The 16153-nt window shown below is 36.5% G+C and overlaps 1 protein-coding gene across 2 annotated transcripts in view; it reads left to right on the top strand.

The window, feature by feature from the left end:
* Positions 1-16153, top strand: part of LOC121405607 (maternal embryonic leucine zipper kinase-like) — a 74831-nt gene that overhangs the window by 44565 nt on the left and 14113 nt on the right. For both annotated transcript variants that reach the window (XM_041596539.1, XM_041596540.1), the window contains exon 6: positions 875-943. In XM_041596539.1, the coding sequence (XP_041452473.1) occupies positions 875-943 (69 nt within the window). The remainder of the gene's footprint in view (positions 1-874; positions 944-16153) is intronic.

Below are 16153 nucleotides of genomic sequence, written 5' to 3'. Positions count from 1 at the left end.
TAGTGATCATCAGAATTATCGGTTTTCAGCTTTAAAGATTTCATGATTTCACAAAGATAAGTTTATTTCAATGTACCCGAACTCGGTCTGTGATAATATGGTGGCATCTAACATAGATGTTAAAGACTTTCTCATGACATTTTAAGATCAAGTTTATAGAATGCTTGAATTAGATTTGGAATGTGAATTGGGTGTATCCCCTGCAAGATGAAATCCAACACTCGCTCGCTTAGATGATGCAACTCAAAATCTATTCCAAACTTCTTTCTCAGATCTTTCCATCAGTCTTGATATCATCCGTGGGCAATCTCTTCTAAGAAATGATATTAAAACTATTTTTGCCTCGCCATCTGCCTCGCAGCTGCAATTGTCTTCTGCATAGAGGGGCAAATCATTTTTAGGGGCTCTCGGATTGTTTATCCGGTTTCTCTGAATGTTCAAGTAATTTCATTCATTTATCCTTTTTCATTTTGACATTCTCCAATTTATTCTCATTTTTCATCAGTCTGTCCCTGCTATTCCTCCCCCGTTTCATGTTTTTTTCATGTTTATCACTTATTGAACCCACATTCAAGAAAATTTTTCTCTGTTATTGTCTTTTTATATGTATAAACAGTTTACTCTATTTGATATTTGATTATACATTTTCAGTCTTTTTCGTCTTGCAAAAATTAATGATTAAATCTCTTTCTCCCTTCTCTTCATAATCCTTTTTTTCTTCTCCTTCCCCTCTTTGTTCTTTTTCTCTTCTCCTCGTTGTTTTTCTTGTTCTTCTCTTAATCCCTCTCCTCCTTTTCTTATTTTCTCATTTTCATCCTTCTTCTGATTCTGCTCCCCCTCCCGTCTTCTACCCCTTTTTCTCTCCTCATCACAGGAAAATCTCCTCTTAGATGAAGACCAGAGCTTAAAGTTGATTGACTTTGGCCTTGCAGCGAAACCCAAAGTAAGTAGTAACCACTTCTAATGTACCATATTCGCTTACCCCCCCCCCCCCCTTCAGCGCATCAGAGAAGTTTTCCCCTATCCTTTCCTCCCTTCATCTAGAGCTTCGTATAATTTGAAATAATTCTGCTTGCTTATAGTGCCTTTATGGCTCTTAATCAGAAGTATCTAAGCACTCTACAATCTATACAGCATAATTACCCTCGGCTTATGATTAGCCAAGCTACTGTTGCTCAAGAATTTCAAGGAATAAATTCCTGCCAGGTACCCATTTACCTCACCTGGATTGAGTGCACTACAATGTGAATCAGTTTCTTGCTGAAGGAAATAATGCCATGACTGAGTTCCAAACCCACGACCCTCTGTTTCAAAGGCTGGAGACTAATCCACTGGGCCACAATGCTCAGAAGCATGACAAACCTTCTTATGAACAAGCAAAGAAAGTTTTTTTCTTTAATAGAAAGATCCCAGAAAAAAGGGGATTGGCATAATTCTCTTTAAAATTGCCCATCTCATGAATTTTGATATATATGGCCATATTCCAAATATTTCTTGACAGAAATTCCAATGACAAATTGGACACCAAAGGGATAGTCCATGGAAATGCAAAATATCATTCGCACGAAGAAATCTTGTTGGCAAAAGTAGGCTGGTTCATATAAACGCCGATGATCTCACCTTTCTCCCCCGAATACGTTATTTTCTCGTGATATTTTCATGTTAAATTCATCAGTAGAGTAATGCACTGGAATCAAATGAACATGAAATATTCATTTTTGTCTGTAATGCTTTCAGCTAAGAACACAGGGGGAAAAAAACCAATCCTCCTTAGTTGTTATTCCAGAATCCAATTCGTAAAAGGAGTGGATTTTTTTCTCTCCCTCTCTCTCTCTTTTATATCACTCTCCTGAGTACTGGAATAACTATTCTGCATTTTTTTTTTTCAGTTTCAGGTTTTTTTTTTCTTTGATTATAATGAATATTCTCTTTGGGGAGTGTTTCATGAGTGACTAATTGTATTTTTTGAAACACTTGCTCTAAGACAAATTAGCCAATCAGATGCAACGATTATAGTAGCTTATAACAATAATCAGCGAAAAAAAATCATTTTATTTTTCATGAAATGCTTAATTCCCCATACATGCAGAATGCTGTATATTTTACACCTGCTTTCCTAAAGCTTATTGAAACCTGTATATAGCAACCATAAGGGACAACCTTCATGAACATGTGGTCTTTGCTACAGGGTTCCTATCCTACATGTCTCAGTGGGCGAATTGTGGTCTATCGAATCCAAGCCATGGCATGTTTTCTTTCAGCAAGAAATTTATCCAAACTGTGCTGCACTCGACCCAGCCCCTACAGAAATTTAAGCGTGCCGCTTGCTAGTAACTAGCAGGGCGCTCGCTTAATAAGCGAGTGCATGCTAGCGAACAGTCCCTGCTCGTTAAAAGCACGGTTGGCGATTTTTTTGATTTTTTTTAAAAAATAAAAAAAATCGGATTTATTTGATTTAAATCAGATTTTTTTTATTTTTTTAAAGTTCCTTCGAAAAAAAGGGTAATTATCCCCCCCCCCCCTTACTCTTACAATGACATCAATATTGATGTTATACATTTCACCCCTAATATTGTTCTTAACCACATATTTTGTAATTAAAATCCAGTAAAAATGGACAATTAAAAATAAATTTTAGGAATCATGTATCTGAACTTAATTCTATCATACATAGGCCTATGAAGGAATATTCCATAGGGAATTCCCAGTGAGTAGAGAAAATTCCCCTCTGGGATTTTTCATTCAAATATTAAAAAAAATCCAAGAGAAAAAATCCCTTATCAAAACTGCCAACAAACCCTTTGCCAATTACTAGTATTCATGTATATTGTAAGAGAAATATTTCTCATCAATGATTTTTTTTCAATTAGTCACAGCTTTACAATAGTCAAAGAGAGACTACAACTGTATATGTTAAGGATCTTTTTGATAAAAAGCTCTTCTCTTGCTACAGATATAGATGCAAAACTCTCAGTTTTGGAGAACAATATAGGAGATAGCTTAGTCAAAGGGTGACTATACTACATTCTGTTACTGTGATTTTTTTTACATTAATCTACAATTTTTATTCCCATATTCTCTACAAAAAATCTGTTTGATCCATGAAGTATGAAAAAAATCTACTTACTTTTAACTTAAAGGATAAAAACTGCAAAACTGCTTAAATTACAACATATGTATTACAAAAAGAAGTATTTTATTTTAAATGAGACACAGCTTACAACTGCCAATGATTGTAACTGAAGTACCTGCATCTTAACGTTAAAATACAGTGTTAAATGTTTATTCTGAGTTTTGCAAATTGTTGTTATAGAGCTCTTTCCATTATTACATGCAGATACAAAACTTCCATTATTTGTAGCACTGAACATAAAATGGGCTGCAGTGACTTAAAAGGTTTATAAGAGAAAGCTTTTCTCAACAGTCAAATTATGACTGTACTACATTATGTTAGTGTGATTTTTATAAAATGTTATTCAAAACATCAAATGTAACAATACGAAATAAGAGGCATGTTAAATATGTTGATTACATGCAGGTATCATTTTTTATTTTACATGACAGAAGTAGTTATGTGTAGGCGAAGGATCAAAACTGGAAAACTGCCAACAAACCTTTTCTCATCGACTTTTATATATTATTTTTTTTTTTTACAAACTGCTCTCTGAAAAGTCTTTGGATTATGTGAAAACTTTACGTTAAGAAAGAAATTGACTAATAATAACTGACAAAGAATGTAAAATTTCAGAAGAAAAACTCGACATAATTTACAAACAAGTGGAATGCCTCTGGCCGTCTCACCTGCATCACGCGGTTCAATATAGCAGCAGTGCTGACTTTGAATACTACTCTAACTCGCACAAGATGTTCAGTGATACATGGTTACTCTTATGTCCACTTTTTATGAACTAGACCAATAAACTTACAGAGATATGATGGTTATTCAACAAAAAACCCCAACATGGCCAAAGTTCATTGACCTTACATGACCTTCGACCTTGATCATGTGACCTGAAACTCGAACAGGATGTTCAGTGATACTTGATTACTCTTATGTACAAGTTTCATGAATCAGATCCATAAACTTTCAAAGTTATGATGGTAATTCAACAGATACACCCAATTCGGCCAAAGTTCATTGACCTTTGACCTTAATCATGAGACCTGAAACTTGCACGAAATGTTCAGTGATGCTTGATTACTATTATGTCCAAGTTTCATGAATCAGATCCATAAACTTTCAAAGTTATGATGGGAATTCAACAGATATCCCCAATTCGGCCAAAGTTCATTGACCCTAAATGACCTTTGACCTTGGTCATGTGACGTGAAACTCATGCAGGATGTTCAGTGATACTTGATTAACCTTATGTCCAAGTTTCATGTACTAGGTCCATATACTTTCTAAGTTATGATGACATTTCAAAAACTTAACCTCAGGTTAAGATTTCGATGTTGATTCCTCCAACATGGTCTAAGTTCATTGACCCTAAATGACCTTTGACCTTGGTCATGTGACATGAAACTCTAATAGGATGTTCAGTAATACTTGATTAACCTTATGGCCAAGTTTTATTAACTAGGTCCATATACTTTCTAAGTTATGACGTCATTTCAAAAACTTAACCTCAGGTTAAGATTTGATGTTGACGCCGCCGCCGCCGTCGTCGGAAAAGCGGCGCCTATAGTCTCACTTTGCTTCGCAGGTGAGACAAAAATGAGTACCTATTGACAACATACATCTGTAGTTTTTAAGGAATTACCTGATTTTATTAATTTGATTTTAATTTGTTTTAAGTAGATATGAAGACTTTGTTGATCTTTTATTGATATAAAGTTAATTCAAAGTTTTTCACTTGACTTGAAGAATTAAAACTGCATTGAACAAATACTTTGTCCATGATTTGTACATGTTTCAATGGAAGTGATTTAAATCAATGATTTTTTTTAAAAAATCATGGTGATTTAAATTGCGATTTAAATCAACGTGATTTAAATCCGCCAACCCTGGTTAAAAGATCGCTTAACTATTACTCTGCACGCATATTACACGCTTATTAAGCTAGCCGCAAGCTTGAAAATTTCTGTGGGGGAGGTGAGGGGATTGGGTACTTGGCAGGATTAATTCCTTGAATACCCGAGCGCTGAAAGGCAGCTTGAGCTTAAGCCAGGGTAATAGTAATAGTAACAATGCACCTCAGATCGTTTCTAGATAGATGGCGCTATGCAAATGCCTATTATTATTATCATTATTAATGCGAATATTACACTCCACTCTAAAATAAGGATTTCAAGTAAGTCCAGATTTACTGTGAATAGTGACCAGCCAAAAATTTTTTTTTTATTCCTAAGGATTTGTTTTTTTAATATCAAAGGATTTAGATTCAAACTCGTTAGATTGAAATTCAAATCCAGAATGGTTATTTCAAAATCTAACATTCCCGCTGGTCACTAATCACAGCTGATCTGGGCTCTGTAACACAAAGCTAAATGGACTGACCAATCAAGATCAATGATACACGCGCATTTGGTTTAAGATACTGACCAGGAACCAATCAGAAGTGTTCTTTCATATTTGCTATTCATCGCTCAGCTTTGTGTTATTGGACCCTGGATTTATTCTAAATCCATGAAATTTAGAGTGTACTCAAGAAAAACATAATTTGGAGACTGATGGTCCTTCTCTCCACAGGGCCACTAACACCGCTTTTAGTAATTCGCTGATCCAGGCCAATCCCAGGCTCGTAAATCTTTTAGTTCATGAATGCACTGTAAAAACTGTGGTGTTAAAACTGACACCAATTGGTGTTAATTGAGGACCACACCCTGAGGTGTTAAAATTACACCCTAGAGAATGAACATAACACCAAAGAGTGTAAATGTAACAACCAAAGGTGTAATAATACCTATAGGTGTAAAACTAACACCACCAATTTAACACCGGTGTAAAATAACTGGTGTGGTCCTGCATGTACACCGGTTAACACCACAGTTTTTGCTGTGTGGCGCGGGCTAAAATAGCCCGCGCCCTGCCCTGGCGCTCTTGGTGCTGCTTTTATCAGCACCAGGCCATCGTCATCGTAAATGTAGCATAATAGGTAGCGTGGATCTGCTACAGTTACTGAACGCTTGTGCGGACCAAAAAATCATAGGTTACTGAAAATGGTATTACAGGTTCAACTGCATTTGTAGATATTTCTTTTCGGGGAAAAAGTGAAATGAAGTCATCCCTTTGTTGCATGTAAATGATTTCTTTAAAAAAATTCAGGGCAGAGCCATGACAAAATATAAAAAGAAATCCCTAAGTTATCAAAAGCATTTTCCTTCTGTGTTTTTAGTTGAGCTCGAATTATATCTTTTTCATCACTCCCATTTGGGCTGTTGTTTTCAATTTTCCCGATATGAAGCGTTGTCTTTCATTTAAGTCGTGTAGAATTGCTGATCAGTTTATCTGACTTGTTCAGTCTCCTCAATATACAGTGTTTTAGCTTCCAAGGTAGTCAGTGTTGCTATGGTGATGTAAACAAATCGTGTGGAAGCACCAAGATGTGTTCCTAGGGACGTTTGCTTTTATGAAAGCGAGACCTAGGAAAATTGGTTCAATATTTGTAGAAGATGTCTGTTTTTTTTTTCAAGAACATAATAAGGAAGTTGGAAAGAAGTATATATGGATCCAACATGTCCTGAACTTTTTTTTCTTTTAACCAGGGCCGTGTAACATGAAGCTTAGTGATTAATTATAGGACTGATTTATATTATTGATTGCATTGGTTATTGTGTATGATCATTCGTAAAAATTAGCTCTCTGATTAATTGATAAGTTTTATGTTCCAATTCCCGGAATCTTATACTATATAGGAAACTGGTTATAATCAATTTTGAAGGTCTCAGTTCAATATATGCAAGTATTTTCTTTGTACTTAAAAGTAACTGATGGAACATGATTTAAATGTAGTCATCCGCAATAGTAAATTACACTTTAACTCCTTTGAGTTTATAAGAATCTTGCAAGATTTTGATTTCTGTAATTTGCTCACTTTTTGTTTGAATAAAATGTGAATATAATATGTGCTATAACAAGGGATAAGTATTTTTTAGTCAGATTTTGAATTTTAGTTTGTGTTAGCAATTCTCATTTTGAAAGCTAAGTGGGTTTATTTTTAGACATATTATCTTTGGACTCATTCCAAATTATGTTCTATCCACCATTCATTAACGTATGATTTTGATAGAGGAATTTTTTTTACAACTGAACGATTAAGTACAGATATGAAAAATTATTTATTCAACCAGCTTAGGCATAACTCTATCTACCATCTTGCCTATCTTCTTCTCAAAGTTAAAACTTTCATCTTTGCGACCTCCTCAAAGATTCAATTACCAATTCCATGCTTCCAGTGCAAGTGCACAAAAATTATCCCCTGTTGCCCGTAAGCGCTGGGTATCTGTTACGCATAGGGGTAATATGAGATGAAAAACAAGGATCTTTGGTGGAGAAACCTTTAGGTGTGAAAAAAGGCAGGGGCTGGCGTCGAGGTAACCGTAGACCAAATTCATGGCATGTTGTCATCTAGATATTAAAGCTAATATGATCAGGTAGTATTCAAAACTCTGCACGCAAAAGTGCAGGTTAATATCGGGGCGGGGGGGTGAGGGCTTGTGCCACTTGAAGGGAGCCACCCCCCCCCCCCCCGGAATACTTTGTTGAAAGTTATGAAAATTGACAGAAGACAAATAGTATTACACAAGACCAGCCACCACAAAACCAACAAAAGTCGGCAGAGAATGTTCTCTGAAAAAAACCAAAATATTAATTTGGTCTTCGAAAATCAAGAATAGAAGAAAAATAGCTTATCTGAAAGAATAACTCTTCTTTTACAAAATTCAAAATTTCCAGTTGAACAGAAAAAGGCTTTCTTTTACATTTTTTTTCAGACTACTTGGGAGTTTCACTGAGATTTTAGTTTAAACATATGCTTGAGTGAACCCCTTCAGTACTTTAATTGTGTTTTCTCCTTATTTTTTATCTCTCTCTCCCTCTTAGTCTCTTCTATTCCACGGGTATTTGCATGGGTTATTCTGATGAAAATTTTGACAAGTTATACATCATTTTAAAGCCAAGGATGTGCTTTTTCAAGCTCTGTGGAAGTCTCCAAACTTCATAGCATAGAGCTGATCAAATGAAGTTTACAATAATCTTATTATCTTAAATTGGTTTATTATGCAAGGGACATGGTATCTTGCCTATTTATAGTTCATCTAGTTCTGAAGTTGGAACTACACATACAATAATAATATTCCGCTTTGTATTGCACTTCTCACATTGGAACAACACTTCTAATCGCTTTATACATATATTATTATCCTGGTCATCAGATCCAGAACACAATGTATGCATTCCAAAGAGAGTTTTCAAACTCAATTGCCAGGCATACTAAGTATTTCCATTATTAAGCTTTTGCATCCTACCATATACCCATTTAGCACCTGGGTGGAGAGTGACAAAGTGTAGATTAATGCCTTGCCAAAGGATGCTAGGCAGCAGTGAGATTCCAACACACAAGAAGACAGCTACATGTACACCATGATGCTTTCATGATATATAGTAACAAAGTTACACATCTGAAAGTTGGTGCCAGGAAATTACGTTTTAGGATAAGTGTTTTTCTCCTTCCAAGTGACAGCTCGAAAATGTCAGCTCAGTCCCGGTGTTTATCCTTAGAACCATGGTACTAATTAGGTTTACAATGATTTGTGTGTAGGTGTTAAGTCATCTTGTCCAATTCTCTTTCCCTTTCTTCTTGTCCAATTCTCTTTCCCCCTCCTCCTCACCCCCCCCCCCCCCCCCCCCGCTTCTTATCCCTTCCCCTCCCACTTCCCTTCCCTCCCCTCCCCTCCTTCCTCCCCCTTTTTTCCTCTATCAGTTAAGACTTGCTTGAGAGAAAAGGGGGAGGCAAATTCATTTTATCGAATGTCAAAAACCCTCTTTTTGTATAATTCAAAATGAATTTCATGAACATTATGTAACAATCCTTTCATTTGTTGAACACATATCCTCATAGTGAATTCTAGTTCTTTTCTTCCACTTAAATTTTTTACAAGTATTTCATGACCTCTCCATTTTCCCCCTCTAACCGAATTTATGTACATGATAAAATGTTAATATCAAAAGCCTTTTGGCCGAGGGTAATGGTTTGATTCTATTAGGGTGGATAATTGTGGGGGCGTTTTCTTAACGTTAGTAATTGCAAATCACTTCCATTCCTTGGAGCACATCTGCGCTCAATTACGGGTGAAGCGTGGACCATTTTAAGAAAGGACCGATCTCACTGCCACACCAGTCATCATGCTTGCATTCCATCTCAATGCTGGCAGTTGGTAACCTAATGCAACTTAAAAAATTACCAATTTGTCTAATGCCTTATTCTATCTCGTAAGGTCTATCACTTTTTGTGTATTCTTAAATGACCCATTGTTCTCATTTTCATTAAAGCCAACCTCAAACTTGCCAAATACCTATGTTATTAAGCCAGTCCCTATTTTTAGGGCAAGAAATCATCACCCATAATGCACTGGTGTGCAGCGTTGTTGCCCAGTGGATTAGTCTGTGGACTATGAAACAGGGTCATGGGTTCGAATCCCAGCCATGGCGTGATTTCCTTTGGCAAGAAATTTATCCACATTGTGCCGCACTCGACCCAGGTGAGGTGACTGGGTACCTGGTTGGAAGAAATTCTTCAAAAGGTAGCCGTGCTAAAGCCGGGGTAATAATAATAGCAGGGCCCGCTGGGAGAACAGCTTTCGGAACTGAATTGGCTACCTTGGGCAAATATGCCATTATTATTATGTGTCTCACTGATTTTCACTGACTATTTGTTATAAGCTACTGAAGTCATGACATCTGCTTGGCTCAGAGCAGCATTATCGGTGAAAAGCACTATTTCTTGTTGTGAACTGATCCCCCTTGACTGGGTGCTTTCATGTGCAACTGTAGGATGGCAGTAACTTCAAGGAAAATCCATTTGTTGTGACACACGAGTTACTCTGCATGGCTGTGCACTACATAGAAGCATGTCATGCCCTGTCCGTGATAACAACCCCGTCGCGTGCCCGCGCACCTCCCCGCATGAAGTCCCCTCCAAGTCTGCTCGCTCGTGCCGCTCCATATTGTGTCGTTAAGATTAACAGTAACATTGGTTGCATTGTTGAGATGGTCCTAGTCGCTGGGCCGGCTCGATGTAAACACTTGAAGCTTTGCTGTCATCTCTTCCTTTTCAGCTAAGGAATTTTACTTGAGTTTGTGGTTATTGGGCAACTTAGAATCCTTTCTCTCCCTTTCTCTGTCTTTCTCTTCTTTTCTCTATCTCTCTCCTCCATAGACAAACCAACGTTATGTTGAGTACTGATAGCATTCCTTATTGTGTTTAGTTTATTTGAGTCTTCAGATTATGTTCTTAATTATCAGGATTATTATTGTGTTTAGTTTCTTTGAGTCTTCAGATTATGTTCTTAATTATCAGGATTATTTGAGTTTACTCACATAATTATCGACCCGTTGTATTTATAAAAGTTGTATATTTACCGATTATCTCTATATTTGTTTGTATAAATATATTTGTATCGTTTGTTTAAGGCCCCAGATGAAACTTTTGACTATAAATAATTTCAGTCTTCACTTCTTCTGATTGCTAGTGTTGATCTTATTTCTAGAATATTCATGAAAGAGATAATGTGCTATTTTTATCATTGCATATTAAAACCCTTTTACCCTTTTTATACCAAATTTTCATCACATGTTTACAATGATTTACTCTTGATGAATGAGATGCCAACTGCCAAGTGGTGCTCTTAAAAGTGTGGTCCAAATTAATCTCAGGTTTACTTAAAGTGATTGGTTAATATTGGTTTGACTTTTAAAAAATCTGAGCTAGAAGGTCACACTTGTAACGTGTGTCTGTGATATGTTACAAAAATGAAGCCCAGAAAAAATTGGGTTCGAAAATAATTATTTAGTGCTTCAAAAATTGAAATATAAAGTGACCGGAAACACCATCTTAATTTCATTCCATACACTTATGTGTACTATTTAGGCATCTATAAGACGCCTATTTACAAAATCGGGGTTTGCCTTGTAGTTTTAGCTTTTCATTCTCAATAATGGTTGTTTTCAGGGTTTATTAGTTCTAATACATGCACTTGTACACATGTTTCATCTTGGTTTGAGAATTTTTTAAATCGGCTGCTCACAAAGTTAAACAATACCTTTAATGAGAATACAGACAGTTTCGACTATTGCTTGTTCGGGTACCAAATGCATTAGAAGCTATAATGCTTTTCAAGCTATTCTTAGCTGAATGAGAGGGGGAAAAAATCATATAGAAAGGGTAGAAAAATCCTGTGCCTCTGAAAGTGGGAAAAAATTGACAAAAGAAATTTTCATTTCTCAAGGATCTGTTCTATATGATTGTATTTTCCTTCAAATGTCATGTCCCATTAGCACAATTGTCTTTTCAAAAAAGAGAAAACAAATAATTTTAAAAAGAAAATCAATGAACAAGAATTCAAGGTAGCCTTGAATTACTTTAATTGTATAGGTTGTGAGGCAAATATTACCAGTAATCATTGATGCTACAAAATGATGTCCTAGAATTATAGGAGCTATAATGAGATCATTGAATTCAAGCATTCTAAAGAAAACATTCCAGACTGAAACATTCACAAACCTCAAGTAGATCAGGGCCTCATCCAGAGCTGCCAATTGAAAGAATTTATTCTATTTCTTAGGATTTCTAAGGGGAAAGTGACACAAAATAGAATTTTCCCTCTAGAAATATAAATTTTTAAACTTGTAGGAATGATGTTTCTGGTATGTTTTTCAAAACTTTATAGAAAATTTGGATTTTAAGCTTGAAAATAGGATAGAAAGAAATAAAGAATAGGTTTTTTCACGATTTATGTTGGCAGCTGTGCCCGTCTCATACAGAACTTCTGATTACTGTATTTTCACCATTATTGTACATTTGTAACTACCATGGTAATAGGGATTCTGTAGCCAATCAAGCTGAAGTCTTTACGAAAATGAGTCGAGCTTCTGTAACTACTTCTAAAATATTACAAATTCTTTCATAGGAAATACAGAAAAAGTTGTTTCACTTGGGATTTTGATGTGAAATAAATCTGTAGGATTCCAGAATACATGGCTTTTGTTGGGTGTTTCATAAAGCTGTTCGTAAGATACGAATGACTTTACATACGACTGGTGATCCTTTCTTGTGCTATCTGATATCCCTATGTAATTGAGTTATGACCCAAGAACAGGTTCCAGTCATGCGTAAAGTCATTCTTAACTTTACGAACAGCTTTATGAAACACCTACCAGTTTGTAATTTGCTTAAGATCTTGGGCTTTGATATTAAAGTAAATACCTTTCATTGCCAAGAGAAGTTGCTCGATACAGTTTCTTTTAAGATTCTTCTAGTCATTCCATGCCTATATTTTTACTTTCTCTCAAGTTACCTATTAGAGACAATTTTTTAAATCACTGAGATCCCTAAATTGGCAATGCAATTAAAATGTCATAATTACCACTTTTCTGGAGATTTATAGCAAACTTCTTGCAATCAGTGATTGCTGGATCAGATATTACACTTTGGAATTGAATTCATATTCTTTCCTTTGCATGAAGCAGACCAGAAATCAATCAAGTGCAATCAAATGTAAAGGCTTACGATTCAATTTTATTCTTGACTTGCAATCTATCGCTTGAATTTTGGGGTACACCATGTTCTTGGCTAGACAATTAGGCTAGTATTACAGTCAGGAAGTACAAGAACAACCCTTAAGGCCTCACGAAGTGTGATTTCTCTTGCTGTTAACATCTCTGTATCTCAGTAATATTAATTAAAACCAGCCTTGTCCTTTCACCTCTGGGATTCCTGTGGCACTCTTCCAACACCGCCTGACCACTGGTGCGTTGTGCGCAGCCCCTCTGCTGTGTACGAATAATGCATAAAACATTGTTTTAGCTACCAGTGCATTGTACACATCCCCTTGCAGTGTCGACCGTGACCCGTAGGAGACAAAGCATTGGAGGGCACAGCATTGTTCACAAAAAATACAGTGCCAATCATTGTCTCTCCTGGCCACGGTCCGCCACTGTCCCCTTGAATGTGTTTAAATACAAACTGGGCAGTGTGAACATCATTTCTATCTTGTTGCACTTATCCAAAAACAGATGCCGTCTTCTTGCGTTGAGGGTATGGGGTGTGTTCCCACGACACTCTCACAACACTGCATTGCTATCATGGTGTGATGTCTGCCCCTATGCTGTTATGTGTATCATTACAAAAGCGGCAATGTGCACAGTATTTCTTTCTTGTTGCACATATCCAACAGATGCAGTCTTCCTTGGGATGAGGAATGCCTTGCCCTCTGGGTGTATACCCACGACACACACACACACAACATTGTATGGTTACCAGTGTGTGATGCACAACCCCTCTGCTGTGTATACTGTACATGCTTACTGTGCAGTGTGTACAACATTTTTAATTTTCACATATATGTATCAAACAAATACATCATTCTTCTTTGAGGACTGAGGAATGCAAACAGAATTGCCTGTGTGTTGATACTTGAGATATCAGACCCGATATACTATGTCCATATCTTCATAAGATAACACATGATAGAATGCTAATCAAATTACCCCCGTCCCAGTAAGGTTAGTACACGGCAGCGAAAGCGACGGATGGGCGCAACGCTAATTGATCCTTGAGGATACTCTGTGGACACCCTCTTCTGTTCCAATTAATCTTCTTGTTCAATGAGGCTTGAACTACAGCACCTAATGCTTTCAAGAATGACTCTAGACTCAAATGCTTGCTTTTCATATTGAGAGAGCATGTCAATTGTACACTACTGTAGGAGGCTCTCTACTGGAATTGGGATGGTCTTTATGTTGCTGGCGATGGAGGCATTTATCAATCTAAGAACTAGACCTGGTACATGTATATTTATTATTGGTGTCATGTGTGTACTTAAAACATGTAATCAGGGATGCAACTTTTTAGACTTGAGTTTGAATTCAGCACTTTCTGCACTGAATTTCAGACTTAAGTCTGAATTGAGACTTTTTCACCATATTGTTTAGCCATAGAAACAACTAGTTTCATGTAAGAAAGTGGTCATCGACTTTTTTATCAATTCTAAGAGACATCCTAAATACAAGGCATATAGCATAGGAGTATGATATAAATTATTTTAATATTTGACTTTATTCATGACAAGTACTGTATGTTTCATACAAAGATTAGAAATGACAAAAGATTAGACAAGAGTAAAAATAAATGATTAATTAGCACAGATGTATTTAAGCTTCCCATTCTCAGACCAAAATAAGGCTTTTCTTTCCCATTTTGTTGAAAACATGTTCGCATCCATTCTCATTTTCAATTCAACGCCAATCAGAAAAACAGAAAGGTGCGTTTACAATCGACATTTCTCCAAATCGATGGTTTCTCTAGAAGCATAAATACAACACAAATTCTAGAGGCATTTAAAAGACATCATTATGAATGTATACCCATTTTAATTGATATCTCAACATACATTAGCATTTACACACAATTTCTACCTCTCCTTCCAGGTCAGTGTTGTATTTGCTTAAAAAAAAGAAGAAGCATACTCAGTACTCATTGGAAGTGCATTTAAGATTAGAATTTTAAAAAAATGCTCATTCTGCCTTTGTAAAGGAAGCACACACTTGCGGGAGACGACTCACTATTAAATACTGAGAATTGTTTTTGTTTACGTCGTCGTCGAAGGAAGAAGGCCTTTAAATTTGCAATCATCCCTAGCAATAGATCACTGCACCTGCATCTCTGACCTCTAGCATGAAAGAATTCTGCCCCCCAATCCTGCCCCACCATTAAGCCCCCTGGTTCGTCTGTTCTTGTCAGTCACTGGAGAGGACTAGGGGGTATTCTTCAAATTATTTTACAGTCTACCGCATCTTGGTATTGTCTTAGCAAGCAGGGCTGTAGGGTTTTCTCGGAAGCTATTTACGTGGCCTTTTCACTTTTCCTTGGTGGACTGATGTTGATGGTGGTGGTGGTGGTGATATTGATATTGATGTTATAAGTGGTGATGGTGGTGTTGATGATGTAAGTGGCAGTGATGATGATGATGATGATGATGATGATGATAATGATTAAGAAGATAATGATGATAATGATGGTGATGATGATAATGATGATGATGATAATGGTGGTGATGATGATGATGATGATGATGGTGGGGATGATGATGATGATGATGAATATGAAGGTGGTGATGATGATAGCAATGATGTAAATTTATTCATGATGGTGATGTTATAAGTAATGGTGTTGATGACAATGTTCTTTGTGTTGTAGTGGTAATGATGTGTATAAGCCTGGTGTTCATGACGATGATGATGACAATTATGCAACATGTATGTCATTCATGATGACAAAATTGTACAATTCATTCATGGTATTTTTCATGGTGGTGGCGATGACTGCGATGATGATGGTTTTTTTGATGATAATGATTTGTATTCTTTGGTTGACAATGTTGATGATGGAGTAGAAGAAATAATCATTTTTCTCACGATGGATCAAACATTGTTGGAATGCGACGTTTCGTCCGCAATCTGCTAGTTTTTGTAAGGCAATAGAAGCTGCTGTGCACGTATTATATAGCATGCTGCTTTGCGTGTGTTTTAAAGCGTCGGCGAGGGGAATGGTGATGAATTTTTTCCCTACTTTCAGTTGCTCCTTTTTTCATCCCCCTTCTGATTTCAAGACAATGAAAATCAATAATGATATAACTAAACATACACACTCTCGAAGGAATCTCTCTCTTCTTCTTTAATGATCAAAGCTATCCCTATGTTTATGTTACAAATTTGGGAAATCTTCAATAATGATATATGAAGCATAGAATGTGTGGAGCATTGTGGTCTAGTGGATTAGTCTCCAGTCTTTGAAACATAGGGTCTTGGGTTCAAATCCCAGGCATAATGTCATTTCCTTTGGAAGAAATTGATTCACATTTGTGTCTCGCTCAACCCGGGTGAAGCAAATCAGTACCTTGCAGGATTTATTCCTTTAATGCACCAAGCACCTTT

The sequence above is a fragment of the Lytechinus variegatus genome, chromosome 18 (assembly GCF_018143015.1).
Source record: "Lytechinus variegatus isolate NC3 chromosome 18, Lvar_3.0, whole genome shotgun sequence".
NCBI lineage: Eukaryota > Metazoa > Echinodermata > Echinoidea > Temnopleuroida > Toxopneustidae > Lytechinus > Lytechinus variegatus.
This window is presented reverse-complemented; position numbering and strand designations above follow the sequence as displayed.